This window comes from Acomys minous (genome assembly GCF_964271855.1).
Source record: "Acomys minous genome assembly, chromosome: 6".
Classification (NCBI taxonomy): domain Eukaryota; kingdom Metazoa; phylum Chordata; class Mammalia; order Rodentia; family Muridae; genus Acomys; species Acomys minous.
In genome coordinates, this window is record NC_140487.1 from 69,167,465 (window position 1) to 69,182,313 (window position 14,849).

The 14,849-nt window shown below is 48.6% G+C and overlaps 1 protein-coding gene across 2 annotated transcripts; it reads left to right on the forward strand.

Moving 5' to 3' along the window:
* The first annotated feature begins 707 nt into the window (after positions 1–707).
* ZC3HAV1L (ZC3HAV1 like) lies at positions 708–8,951 on the forward strand. Of its 2 annotated transcripts, none has more exons than XM_084785542.1 (4): positions 708–1,286; positions 2,107–2,242; positions 4,554–4,815; positions 8,074–8,951. In XM_084785542.1, the coding sequence occupies exons 1-4, from the start codon at positions 922–924 to the stop codon at positions 8,193–8,195; spliced, it is 885 nt and encodes a 294-aa protein (XP_084641668.1). In that variant the 5' UTR covers positions 708–921; the 3' UTR covers positions 8,196–8,951. The 2 variants fall into 2 exon arrangements, with proteins under 2 accessions (XP_084641668.1, XP_084641669.1); XM_084785543.1 differs by having other exon boundaries at positions 714–1,286; positions 4,554–4,809.
* Positions 8,952–14,849: the final 5,898 nt, after the last annotated feature.

The window sequence follows — 14,849 nt, forward strand, 5'->3', positions numbered from 1 at the left end:
TCAGCATCTATGTATAATATGTGTTAGTGCAGATCCGCACATGTGGAGAACAGAGAGCAACATTCTAGACTCGGTTCTCTCTGCCATGGGTTCCAGAGACCAAACTCAAGTATAGGGCTTTTACCCAGTGAACCATCACTGCTGGTTCCTTAGGTTTTTTGTTTGTTTTGTTTTTTGTGGTTTTTTGTTTACCTTTATTTTATTTTATATGCATTGATGTTTTAGTTTTTGTTTTGTTTTTTCAAGACAGGGTTTCTCTGTGTAGCCTTGGCTGTTCTGGACTCGCTTTGTAGGCCAGGCCGGCCTCGAACTCACAACGATCCGCCTGCCTCTGCCTCCCAAGTGCTGGGATTAAAGGCGTGCGCCACCACGCCCGGCTGCAATTGGTATTTTAAATGCATGTCTGTCTGTCTATGTGAGACGGCCAGATCTTGGAATTACAGACAGTTGTGAGCTGCCATGTGGACGCTGGGATTTGAACCTGGGTCTTCAAGAAGAGCAGTCAGTGCCCTTAACCGCGACCCATCATTCCAACCCCCTTACTATGTTTTTAAAGACAGGATGTCTGTCATGAAGTTAGACTCCAACTCACGAAGGGTGTCGGTTAGCCCAGGCTAGCCTCCAACTCCTTAGGTAGCCAATGCTAGCCTTGACCTCTGATTGTTCCTGCCTCCACCTCCCCAGACGCTGGCATTACAGGCGCGTGCAAGCAGGCTGGGCGCACCACTTTGCCAGTGTGTATTCTTTGCAGGCCTCCCCAGTATCTGCAAGGAACCCCTGAAGGTTGCTGGGGGCCCAGCCCTTGCCTTCAGAGGTCCAGCCCCCGACTGCTCACAGGCTCCGGTCGGTCGCTATGGCGGCGGGGGAGGAGCCTGCAGGCCCCAAGCTGGCGGGGACGAACTGCGCGGGCTCCGGGGGGCCATGGCGGACCTCACTGTCTGTGCCTTCCTCACCAAGGTGCTGTGTGCTCACGGCGGCCGCATGTTCCTGCAGGACCTGCGCGGCCACGTGGAGCTGTCGGAGGCGAAGCTGCGGGCGGTGCTGCAGCGCGCGGGCCCCGAGCGCTTCCTGCAGCAGGAGGTGGAGCTGCGCGACGGCCCGTGGGACCCGGAGGCCGAGGTGGCAGGGGGCGCGGGCTCGGGCGGCGGCGCCACGGCCTGCAGGGTGGTGGCCGTGTCCTCCGCTCGCCTCTGCTCCCGCTACCAGCGCGGGGAGTGCCAGGGCTGCGACCAGCTACACTTGTGTCGCCGCCACATGTTGGGCAAGTGCCCCCACCGCGACTGCTGGTGAGGGGACACGGGGTGCGGGCGGGACGCGCCCTCCGGATGCTGCTCGGTGAGCCACGGGTGGAATGGGACAAAGGCCTTCGCGCAGGCCTCCCCTGTGTTCCTCGAGAGCAATGACCTGGAAGGTCTTTCTCCACTGACGTTTTTTATTCATACGCCCCCCCCCCACCTCCCCATCCCACCCCCCAATTGCTCTCTCTCGGGCAGGGAGAGCAACACCAGCCAGGTTAAATCCGTGTCGCAACTTTTGAGTTCAGATGCCAAGTGCCTCATTGAGGGACATCTGAGGGCCCCATGGCCCGCGGAATTTCTGATCCCTTCCTTCCTTCCTTCAGTAATCACAGCCCATTCGAGGTTAAAAGGCTGGTCTAGTACAACCGCAGGAAATTGGTGACCAGATGGGGTGAGCGAGGGACCCCCCCCCCCTCCCCGGGGCGGGCGGCTACATAGGCCAAGCCCAGTGCTTTGCAGCCGCTTCTGGTGCTTTCTTTCTTGTTTTGGTGGACAACGAGAGGTCAGCAGCTGTTGTTGGTATAAAGATAAAGTTTTAGTCTCCACAAAACAGATGAGTAACCTCAGACAAGGCTATAAGGGTGGGGTGCTTACCCTCGGCTTTATAGCTACTCACTGAATAGGAAAATGACCCCTGGAAATGGAGTTGCCTCAACCCCCCCCCCCACACACACACACACTTTTTTTTTTAAATCAGTATTTGGAGAATTCACATGTAACTTGGAAATGCCCTAGGCAAAGAGTTAGACCTAACAGGCTTTTTCCTCTTCTGGACCTGGGCTTTTGAGAGTGCTTTGAACTCTTTTAGGTCTACCTGCGTCCTCTCTCATGATATCCACACACCTATCAACATTCGAGTCCTGAAAAAGCACGGGCTTTTTGGCCTCAATGAAGCGCAGCTCCGAATCCTGCTTTTGCAGAATGACCCCTGCCTCTTCCCAGAGGTGAGTCCTTGAGGCGCTGCTGCTGCTGCTGCTGCTGCTGGCCCTACCACCATCAATGGTGGCAACTCTTCCTTTCGCTGATCTTCTGTTCCTGGAATGTTGTTGTTGTTGTTGTTGTTGTTGTTGTTGTTGGATCTTTATAGCCCAGACTGGCAATGAGCTTGCCAGTTACCTGAGGCTGCTTCTCCCAGTCCACCTCCCAAATGCTGAGGTTATAGGTGGCCCTGCCCATCACCACTTTAGATGTTAATTTTATTTTATTTTTATTTTTTGGTTTTTTGAGAAAGGGTTTCTCTGTGTAGCCTTGGCTGTCCTAGACTCACTCACTTTGTAGACCAGGCTGGCCTCAAACTCACATCGATCCTCCTGCCTCTGCCTCTCAAGTGCTGGGCTTAAAGGCATGCGCCTCCACACCTGGTGACCAGATGTTAATTTTAACTGTTTTGAAGCCAGTTCCAGATTTTGGTTCCAGATACTTAGAAAGTGCCCAGGTTTAACTGTTGTAATGGTAAAATTTGCACTTTTGTTTCTATTTGTGTGAAGAATTTGCTAACAAATTCTCAAATGATGATCTCAAATGAAAATTTATGAGACTACCAGTAGCATTTCATAATCTGGCACGATCATTCTGTTGTAGACAACCCTGTCAGAGGCAGAGAACCGACACATAGATCCAGGGTGTCTCCATCTATAGCCTGAGGCATTTCCTCATCTCTGAGGGACCCCAGCCCAGATAAATCAGATTTCTGGCTTCAGTGTAGAAAAGAATTATAGGGAGAGCTCCCATGAAGTAGGGTTTATTAATAGACCTTAAACTTAGAAGTATTTACCAGTGAGGTGTTTTGGTTTTTTGGGGGGAGTTGTTTGTTTGTTTGTTTGTTGTTTGGGGGAGGGGTATGGTAAAGCAGTGCAGCAAGCATCTGTGTGGTAATGAATTCCTGTAGCCAAAGGAGAGGCAGGAGAAAGCTCTGAACGCTTCAGACCTGCCTGAACTACAAAGTGAGCTGCAGTCCAAATAACTCCATGCATTGGAACCCCTGTCTTAAAAACAAAAACCCACAAAATATCATTTCATCAGATTAAATTGGCTATTGTCAAGAAAGAAAGAAGGAAAGAAAGAAAGAAATGAATAAGAAAAAGTAGATGTGTGTGATGGTGCAAACCTGAAATTCTCTAGAGGCTGAAGGACTGAGAATTCAGGGCCAGCCTGGGCTACATAGCAAGATCCTCACTTGAAAATGAAGCAAACCTAAACCTAAACCGAAATGAAGATAAAACAGAGATAAATTATGGCAAGGAAAAAAATTATGGCAAGGGTGCTGAGAATTCTCATACATTGTTGGTGAGATTATAAATTAGCATAAACATTGAACAACCAGGTATGGAGGGTTTTTTTTAGGAAACAACAATGCTAGGCATGGTGGCTCACTCCTGTGATCCTAGCACTCAGCTGAGGCAAAAGGATAGTAACAGACCTTGTCTCAAAACAAAACCACAAGGGCCAGAGACGTAGCTCAGCTCCTGGAGTGCTCGCCTAGTGCGGGAAAGCCCTGAGCTCAGTGCCCAGCCCTGCGGAAGAACCAGGTTTGGAGGCACTTCTGACCCCCTGTCCCTGTCTCCCTGGTATGATACAGGTGTGGGCTAGCATGCCCAAGCATGTCCAGTTTTATGCAGTGCTGGGGATGAAGCCCAGGACCCCATATGTGTTAGGCAAGCTCTCTCTATCGGCTTTGTTGGACATAGGTATAATTTCAGCTCCAGAGGGTCTGTGGGCACCTGAACTCACATGGTTGTACCCCTCTACACACACACACAAATGCATAAAGTGTCCCCCCCCTCTGAGACAGGGTTTCTCTGTGTAGCCTTGGTTGTCCTAGATTCACTTAGTCAACCAGGCTGGCCTCGAACTGACGTTGATCCGCCTGCCTCTGCCTCCCGAGTGCTGGGATTACAGATGTGTGCCGCCGGCTTTCTCTCTCTCTCTCTCTCTCTCTCTCTCTCTCTCTCTCTCTCTCTCTTTCTCTTGAAAGACAGATGTAGTGGGTTACCCTATAGTCATAATGCTGGGGAAGAGGAGACAGGAGAACCCGGGGGCTTCAAGTTCCAGGGACCCAGCCTCAAAAAAAAAAATGGAGAGTGATTAAAGAAGACACCCAGGTCTGACCTCTGACCTCTGACCTCCACAGGCATATTGGCATACATGCAGCCCTCCCCCAAATATGCTGTTAAAGTTCTAAGTGAGCTATAGTTTATTGGCTTAAAGATAATGGTGGAAAACTCATATTCAAACCTGGCTTCACTTCCGCCCCAGGTCTGTTTGCTCTACAACCGAGGCGGTGATGGCCTTTATGGCTATTGCAGCCTCAGGGATGAATGCAACAAGTTCCATGTATGCAAATCCTTTGTCCGGGGTGAGTGTACACTTCAGACCTGCAAACGGTCCCACCAGCTCATTCAAGCCGCCACCCTGAAGTTACTAGAGGACCAAGAACTGAGCGTTTCAAGCATCGTGAACTTCCAGATAATCTCTGTCTACAGACATAAGAAGCTGCACAAGATGCTTGAAGGTAAAGGTAGGCATAGAGCCATCGGTGAGGAGGTGCAGGGCAGGCATAGAACCACAGTGAGGAGGTGCAGGGCAGGCATAGAGCCATCAGTGAGGAGGTGCAGGGCAGGCATAGAACCACGGCGAGGAGGTGCAGGGCAGGCATAGAACCACAGTGAGGAGGTGCAGGACAGGCATAGAACCACAGTGAGGAGGTGCAGGGCAGGCATAGAACCACAATGAGGAGGTGCAGGACAGGCATAGAACCACAGTGAGGAGGTGCAGGGCAGGCATAGAACCACAATGAGGAGGTGCAGGGCAGGCATAGAGCCATCGGTGAGGAGGTGCAGGGCAGGCATAGAACCACAGTGAGGAGGTGCAGGACAGGCATAGAACCACAGTGAGGAGGTGCAGGGCAGGCATAGAACCACAGTGAGGAGGTGCAGGGCAGGCATAGAACCACAGTGAGGAGGTGCAGGGCAGGCATAGAGCCTTCGGTGAGGAGGTGCAGGGCAGGCATAGAACCACAGTGAGGAGGTGCAGGGCAGGCATAGAACCACAGTGAGGAGGTGCAGGGCAGGCATAGAACCACAGTGAGGAGGTGCAGGGCAGGCATAGAGCCATCGGTGAGGAGGTGCAGGGCAGGCATAGAGCCATCAGTGAGGGGGTGCAGGGCAGGCATAGAGCCTTCGGTGAGGAGGTGCAGGACAGGCATAGAACCATCAGTGAGGAGGTGCAGGGCAGACATAGAACCACAGTGAGGAGGTGCAGGGCAGGCATAGAGCCTTCGGTGAGGAGGTGCAGGGCAGGCATAGAGCCATCAGTGAGGAGGTGCAGGGCAGGCATAGAACCACAGTGAGGAGGTGCAGGGCAGACATAGAACCACAGTGAGGAGGTGCAGGGCAGGCATAGAGCCATCGGTGAGGAGGTGCAGGGCAGGCATAGAACCACAGTGAGGAGGTGCAGGGCAGGCATAGAACCACGGTGAGGAGGTGCAGGGCAGGCATAGAGCCATCGGTGAGGAGGTGCAGGGCAGGCATAGAGCCTTCGGTGAGGAGGTGCAGGACAGGCATAGAACCATCAGTGAGGAGGTGCAGGGCAGGCATAGAACCACAGTGAGGAGGTGCAGGGCAAGCATAGAACCATCAGTGAGGAGGTGCAGGGCAAGCATAGAACCATCAGTGAGGAGGTGCAGGGGAGGCACAGAGCCATCGGCGAGGAGGTGCAAGGCAGGCGTAGAACCACGGTGAGGAGGTGCACTAGGGTTTTCTGTTCTGTGGGGTAGGAGGAGCAGTGAATGGAAGTGGGTCTGGAGGCAAAACCTTTTTTTTGCTAATTGCACAGGTTAGGACTGTCAATGTTTTATTTTGTTATTTTGTGTGTGTGTGTGTGTGTGTGTGTGTGTGTGTGTGTGTGTGTGTGTGCGCACCCATGTGTGTGGGAGGTACCAGAAGAGGGCCTCAGCCCTGAGGGATCTGAGAGCTTCCTGATGTGGCCGATGGGATCTGCACTCAGGTCCTTGTGATTGCTGTAGCCAGTGCCTTTAATCACTGAGCCATGTTTCTAGCCCCGGTTAACATTGTATGACATGGGAATACGATTCTAGCCAAAGAAGAGCAGATGTTTGCCAAGTTAGAGAACTGGCCCCAGTATCTGAATGTGGTAGCTTGTGGGGGCCATGGGCTTGGTGGCTAGCCTTAACGGTTCAGCTGGGAACATGGAGCGAGGGACGCTGGCCCATGAGGAATAATGTACATGTGGGTTTCTTTTATCAAAGTGAACTAAGGGTGTTTTTTTCCTTTCTTATTTTCATTTTTAAGTAATTTTGACCACCTTACAAGCAACAGACTAGAAATAAAATTGCACGTCTCAAGAAGGGCTGGAGAGAGAGGGCTCAGCTGTTTAGAGCACTTGCTGCTCTTGCAGAGGACCCAGGCTAGGTTCCCAGCGGCTCGCAGCCATTCTAACTCCAGTTCCAGTGACTCTGACGCCCTCGTATTGCCTCAGCAGTCACTGCATGCATGCACATGATGCGCTTACATACATGCAGGCAAAACACTCCTACACATAAAAGAAAATGCTTTTTTTTTTTGATGCAGGGTCTCTCTGTGTAGCCTTGGCTGTCCTGGACTCGCTTTGTAGACCAGGCTGGCCTTGAACTCACAGAGATCTGCCTGCCTCCATCTCCCGAATGCTGTACCACCATGCCTGGCCCAAAAATACTTTTTAAAAAAAAAGTTTGTCTTAGTCACTGTTCTGTTGCTGTGAAGAGACACCATGACCATGGCAGCTCTTATGAAGGAAAGCATTTAAAAAGGGGACTGCTTACAGTTCCAGAGGCTGGTGTCATCATGCAGAGAGTATGGCGTGCACGGCAGGCATGGCGCGCGTCAGGTGCAGGAGAAATGGTTGAGAGCTATATCCTGATCCACATGCAGAGAGAGAGAGAGACATACAGAGAGGCAGAGAGAGAGGCAGAGACAGAAAGAGGCTGGGCCCGGAGTGGGCTTTGAAACCTCAAAGCTCACCACCAGTGACACTGAGCCTTTAACAAGGCCACACCTCCTTTAATCCCAGCACTTGGGAGGCAGAGGCAGGTGGATCGCTGTGAGTTCAAGGCCAGCCTGGTCTACAAAGTGAGTTCAGGACAGCCAAGGCTACACAGAGAAACCTTGTCTTGAAAAACCAAAAAAAAAAAAAAAAAAAAAAAAAAAAAGAAAAAGAAAGAAAGAAAGAAAGAAAGAAAGTTCTGCTCCCTGGGGACATTCAAATGTCTGAGTCTAGGGGCCATTCTTACTTAAACCACCATAAGTCCCCTTTGTTTTAAAGAGACCCTGTCTTGAAAAAAAGAAGAAAAAGAAGAGGAGGAAGAAGAAGAAGAGGAGGAGGAGGAGGAAGAGGAGGAGGAGGAGGAGGAGGAGGAGGAGGAGGAGGAGGAGGAGGAGGAGGAGGAGGAGGAGGAGGAGGAGAAGGAAAAGAGTACTGACTGCTATACCAAAGGTCCTGAGTTCAATTCCCAGCAACCACATGGTGGCTCACAGCCATCCACAATGAGTGCTCTCTGGTGCCCTCTTCTGGCGTGCAGGTGTTACATGCAGGCAAAACAGTATATACGTAATAATAAATAAATCTAAAAAAAGAGAGAGAGAAATATCTCCTCATATTGCCACTTAATCTTTCTGACTGCTTATTTTTATTTACTTATTTTTGTTTTGATCCAATTCCCTCCCGTGTTGCTTCCAACATAAAATTAAAACAGAAAGCTCATCTCTCTTCTTCCTTTCAGACAAGGCAGCTGCTGCTGAGAACTCACAAGGCCTTGGGAAGCAAGGAGCCGCCAGGGCTGGGGCTAGAGATGCCAAGCCTCCAGTCCCTGCCCCTGCTCAATCGCCTAGGAAGCCCCAGTAAACCTTAGAGAGCACGGAGGACAGGAGAAGCAGCCTGCCCATCTCGCCTTACTCGATAGCACTGGCAGCTCTAATACCTACCTCACAACTGATGGTGAGAACCCAGAGTGGAAACGAAATTACACTTGTCGGTGAGGTTGGACCTGGACGCAGCAAAGAGAGGGTAAACTTCTGAGCACATGGTGACCAGTTCCGGGCAAGTCCTGAAGCTGCAGCCTCTACCTACAGTTTCTGAGTGCCTTCCCAGCCTCAGGACGAGGCCCGGTTTCTGCTGCCCTTCTGGGTCCAGCTGGTGTTTTCCAGACTCAGCTCACACAGCTTACGTTGTGGACATCACAGAGTTTCTGCACTCTGTGCATTATTTGTTGTTTGGGTTTATGCACCATTCCTTTTGCACAGAATTGTTCATATAATTTAGTTAACTCCCTTTTTTTCTGGAGTATTTCAATGCTCCTAACAATGCTTTGAATATCTCCTTTTGTATCTGCAGTATTGAGTTTAAAAGCCGTCTCGTGCCTTTGCTTGGCTTGTTGGTGCTAAACAATACTGTCTTGTTTTGTTTTGTTTTGTTTTGTTTTTGTTTTTCGAGACAGAGTTTCTCTGTGTAGCTTTGGCTGTCCTGGACTCACTTTGTAGACTAGGCTGGCCTCGAACTCACATTGATCCGCCTGCCTCTGCCTCCCGAGTGCTGGGATTAAAGGCGAGCGCCACCACGCCCGGCAATGCTGTCTTTTGATACGTCGTCCATCTGTACATATGCATGGTCTCCTCTGTCCTGCTTTCTGTGTGTCCTGCTTGATTCTAAGAATTTCCTATGGTGCATTTTGTTGCAGAGGCCTCTGTGCTGTCATCAATACTGTGTTTATGATCTTCAAGCTTATGAGTCTATCCTTAGCCAGCATCACAGTTTATACACTTTCAGCTTTCTCCAGAGATTTGTTTTTTCTTTCTTTCTTTTTTTGTTTTTTCTTTTTTGTTTTTGTTTTTTTTGAGACAGGGTTTCTCTGTGTAGCTCTGACTCGCTTTGTAGACTAGGCTGGCCTGGAACTCACAGAGATCCTCCTGCCTCTGCCTCTCGAGCTGGGACCAAAGCATGAGCCGCCATGCCTGGCTTTCATCAGAGATTTCTACCTCACCCCATCCACTTCTCCTCTTTATTGAGCCTACCAAGCTCAGTTGCTGTGTGTTGAAGGATGTGTAGTTCACACCTTCCCCCGGTTGTACCTATCCCTGGCGTGGCCGGGGACAGGCTCCAGGGATCTGTATCCGCCCTGCCTGTTTCGCGGGCACGCCCTCCTTCCTTCCTGCCTCCTCCACCCACCCTGTTCCCACTCACCCTGCTGTTTCCGTCCTGTGATTTGCAGGTATTTGCTGTGGTCATGTTTCCCAATGTCATCGTGTAAAGCGGAGGCTTGTGTTTCTTTCCGTAACAAGATATTTGAGAAATAACAGCGATTCAGTGAGTTTTCATGAAGCCAAACTTAACTTTACTTAGAGGAGCTTTTGCCCTGCTGCTGATGAGAGGGGCAGTGTATGCATGTCCTTTCCAAATGAAGAATCGCTTCCTTCTTAGCAGACAGTAAACTTACCAACTTAGGTCTTTGCACTTTGATCGTCAATGACAGTGTTTCTGAAATTGTGTTTTACAGTCTTTCTTCTTAAATTCCTAGTTGTAACGTTTTCCTAGTGATTGTGTGTGTGTGTGTGTGTGTGTGTGTGTGTGTGTGTGTGTGTTTGTGTGTGCATGCTGGGATCAAACCCAGGGCCTTGCCCATGTGAAACAAAGTCCTCCACCAGCAAGCTATACCTAAGTCCTGGAACTAGACTTAAAATAAAATAAAGTAGGCCATTCACAGCAGTACACACCTTTAACCCCAACACTACGGAGGCAGAGGCGGGCAAATCTCTGTGGCTTCCAGGCTACCTGATCTACATATTGAGTTCCAGACTAGCCAGAGCTACATAGACCCTGCCTCAGAAAGAAATTGCATCTAATTACTGTTTCTCCTCTGTCCTTCTCCTGTGTGTGCTTTGTTGTCAGCCATCTAAAGTCCTGAAAGCAGTGGGACGCTATAGGTCAGCGCATCCCCCTGCAGCAGTAGGCTTGGTAGACTTTACTGTCTTCTCATACGCTGTCAACGTCATGCTCGTACATATGAGCGTGTTGGTCTGTAGTCATCTCTGCCTCGTTTTATTCACGTCTATAGGACTCCATTTTAATTTCAGTTCTCTTGGAATTTATCTACAAAAATTACACGTATGTATGTATGTATGATCCAGGGCTCGTGTGATCTAGATGAGTGCTCTACCATTGAGCTGTATGCTCGCTCAGCACTGACGCTATCTTCTGTAGTAGTTCCTGAACCGAGTCTGGCTGCTTACCCCGTGATAGGCGGTTGAAGTTAAGAGATGTGGCACCGAGGCAAGAAGGTGACTTTATTCACAGAGTTTCTTAGGAAGGAAGGACAGGGCCTGTGACAGAGCCTGGCTCCCTTCGGAGCTAATTTGGGTCAGTTTATCCAAGAGGATGATGGCTGAACCTTGGGCAGTCTCTCACGGTGGGTGGGCCAGATAATGCACAGCTCCCTGAGCTCTTTTTCACTTCTTTGGGTTTCAGAAACAGATCGGAATTTCCTTGGACTTGGCTTTTCTAATCTTTTGTTGTGTTTTTCGAGACAGGGTTTCTCTGTGTTGGCCTTGGCTGTCCTGGACTCACTTTGTAGAGCAGGCTGGCCTCGAACTCACAGCGATCCGCCTGCCTCTGCCTCCCGAGTACTGGGATTAAAGGCGTGTGCCACCACTGCCTGGCGGACTTGGCTTTTCAAATTAGTTCCATGGCTCACGGTGAACAGGCTCCTGGGATAGGGCGGTCCTGAGGCTCACGCTCCTGTAGTGAGTGGAACCCCCTTGCTTCTAGGCCCCGTGGTCACACCGCCTTCCTTTGTTCTTACCATTGTCTGACGGCAATTCCACACGGACTTACTGCGTCAGAGCCAGAGAGAGGTTTGCCGTGGTAAAGTGGCAAGTTTCGAGGCTCCAGAAATTGAACGTGTCCTCACTTGAACTATTGCTTTCCTTTGTTTCCCCCCCCCCCCCTTTGAGACCATTATCCAGTCATTTGGCCCAGGACAACGAACTGTTAATGGTCCTGTTCTCTTTTCCTCGTCCCTGTCAAGCCCATCAGCAAGTGCTGGAAGTACTTCCCCCACGGAAACCTCCTAACTGTTCAGTTTTCGCTGTCTCTTTCCACCCTCAGACACTGCCTTGATGTACACCCTTACCACCTCTCTTAGGTGTTTCACAGGCGTCACTTAACTCACTGATGTCACATAACTCACTGATGTCCAGGGTACTGTTTGGGCTTTGGGTCTGCTTGTTTGAGGTGCTGGTACCCACAGCAATAACGGTAGCCACATTTAAACTATTGATATAGTTGGCCTTTGTAGAGTTCATGTATTCTCTCTTACTTTTTTTTTTTTTTTTTAACACACTCTCATGCAGCCCAGGCTGGTCTCAAACTCTCTGTGGCTCAGGCTGGCCTTGAACTCCTGATCTTCTTGCTTCCACATCCCAAGTGGTGGGGGCGTAGGTGAATACTACCACATCTGGCTCTAAAGTGACTTTTGTTTGCTTGCTTTTAATTCCATCTTACCTATTTAGTACACGTGTGTAGGTTCACATACGTGGTGTCGTACGTGATGCTGTGACATGTGTGTGTGGAGGTCAGCGGTTGTCTTCTTCTTGTCATTTTCCTCTTCCATTTGTGGGTCCCGGGGACCAAACTCGGGTTGTTAGGCTTGGCGACAAGTGCCTCTGCCCACAGGACCATCTCATGGGACCTTGCTTGTTTTTGAGATTTATAGAGGAGGTGGCTTTAGACTTGTGGAGACCCTGCTGCCCCTCAGGCGCTGGGGTCACAGCATGGGCCACGCCCAGCTCTCCCCTCTTCTCCTTGCCTTCATTCTAGCTGCCCGACCTCTAGGAAGCAAAGCTAATGGTAACTGTACTTGTGTTTATCCTGCTGAAGCCGTCCTCGGCCTCCGTCCTGCAGGACCCGGAAGTGACAGGCGAATGGGGCAGGGAGGAAGTGCTGTGGCAAGGCTGTCCCGACTGTCAGAAGTCCTCGCTTCTGGTGTCCATCTGGGGGTGTGGACCCAGTTCCGGTTTTCAGAAGAAGCCAGAAATACAGATACTTATGAGACGTTTTCCTGGTGATTAAGCGTTAACTTTTTTGGTTGAGTTTAAAAATAAGAGGTCTGGTAGTGTGGCATGTGCCTAGAACCCCAGCACTTGGGGTCTGGTAGTGTGGCATGTGCTTAGAACCCCAGCACTTGGGAGCTGGAGGTAGAAGAATCAAGAGTTCAAAGCCAGTTGCATAACAGTGACTTAGAGACCGGCCTGGCCACTAGAAACCTGTCTCAAAAAGCAGACAACAAAATGGATGTCAACATTTCAACCAACTGAAATTTTTGGAATATATTTCATCTTATTTATTTTTATTTATTTATTTTTAGTCAAGGTCTCTTGTATCCCAGGCTGGTCTTGACCTCACTATATCGCCTGTGGTCTGGATTTGCCTCCACCTCCTTAGCGTTTACATCACCGGCATTTGCTACCATGTCCCATTTACACAGTGCTAGGGATTTGAAGACAGGACGTCACCATGCTAAGCCAGCACTCTGTCCACTGAGGCGCATCCCCGGGCCCAGCCCAGGACTCCATCTTTAAATGATGTGCCCTCTTCTGTAAATACAATCCCTGCCTCCACCTGGCTGCCTCAAAGCCTGGGACATCACAACCATCTAGAATCTTGGGGGCCCTTACTGACCCAGAAAGGTGGTTCCCTACCCTCCCAGCATAGTACTCCTCACATCCCAGCATAGTACTCCCCACCTCCCAGCAGAGTGCTCCCTACCTCCTAGCATAATGCTCCCCACATCCCAGCCTAGTGTTCCCCACATCCCAGCCTAGTGCTCCTCACATCCTAGCATTGTGCTCTCCACATCCCAGCCTAGTGCTTCTCACATCCTAGGATTGTGCTCCCCACATCCCAACATTGTGCTCCCCACATTCCAAAGCTTTAGTTTTGAGCAAACACATGTGTCCCTCATGGTCATTCTGACACTTAGAAGTTAGGACATTTCTTGTCAAACCTGAATTAGTTTGAAATGCTGATCCTCATTGTTTTTTGTTTTGGTTTTTGTTTTTCCTTTTTTTTTTTAAATCAGGCCCTCACTATAGCCCTGGCTGACCTGGAACTCATTTTATAGACTAGGTAGGTCCCAAACCACAGAGATCTGCTGGGATTAAAGGTGTGCACCATCACACTCAGCTCAGGTCATTTATTTTATTTTCTTTTTTAATTTTTAAAATTTTGGTTTTTCGAGACAGGGCATGTCTGTGTAGCTGTCCTGGACTCACTTTGTAGACCAGACTGGCCTCACACTCACAGAGATCCACCTGCCTCTGCCTCCCAAGTCCTGGGATTAAAGGCGTGTGCCACCATGCCCAACTCATTTATTTAATTTTTATAAAAAAAATACCTAAATGTTTTTGTTTCTCTAATGAGGGTGCTATGTAAGGCAAACAACTGAGTCATCGAAGTCAGGAGTGGACTAGTGCTTATGAAGTGGAGTTTCCCATCAGAGGCCTGTCTCTCCACCATTGCTGTGCCCTGCCTCTCCTTACTGTGCTTTATATAAATCTATTATGCTAATTATTTCTGGATTATTTTTTGCTTGTGTTACTACTAATTATGGGGCTCTCCCATAAACACTGTTAACTTTTTCTTTTCATTTTTCGAGACAGAGTTTCTCTGTGTAGCCTTGGCTGTCCTGGATTTTTATAAACCAGGCTGGCCTCGAACTCACAGAGATCCACCTGCCTCTGCCTCCCAAATGCTGGGATTAAAGGCATGCGTCACCGCACCTGGGTTTTCACTGTTAACTTTTAAAATACTTATCTTTGAGTGAACTGTTATTTGTAATAGTTGTAGATAGCCTGTATGTTTTTCTGACTATAAAATCATAGTTACAAAGCAATTTGTTAGATAGTTCTAGCATTTTATGTTAAAAACAAATAAAAATATTTTGATATTTCTTTATTAAACATAGTTGTTAGTTTTAAATGACTGTTCTTTATTGTAATAAGAGAAACACTCTATTCTTATTTGTTAGAAGCTGAAAGCATGATAAATACATCAATCTCTTAATGTACTATTATTTTAATCACCTTGCATTAAACATTTTTATAATATTAAAACTTCCTTTAATTTTTGTAATACACTTGGCCTAACTGTGGCAGATACTTTTTAATGTCATTTTTCTACTTGCTATGTATCAATACATTCAAATAAAAGTCCTTTATATTTTATTGTGTATATAGTGATTTTCTTGATTATATTGGTATATGATCAAATGTATTTATATTATTTATTTATTTATTTATTTATTTTTGGTTTTTCGAGACAAGATTTCTCTGTATAACAGCTCTAGCTGTCCTGAACTCACTTTATATACCAGGCTGGCCTTGAACTCAGAGATCTGCCTGCCTCTGCCTCCCAAGTGCTGAGATTAAAGACATGTGCCACCGTGCCCAGCCAAAGTATAAATTTTATCTTAAGTAACAATTGCAGCTTTTGTAAGTTGATTCATTA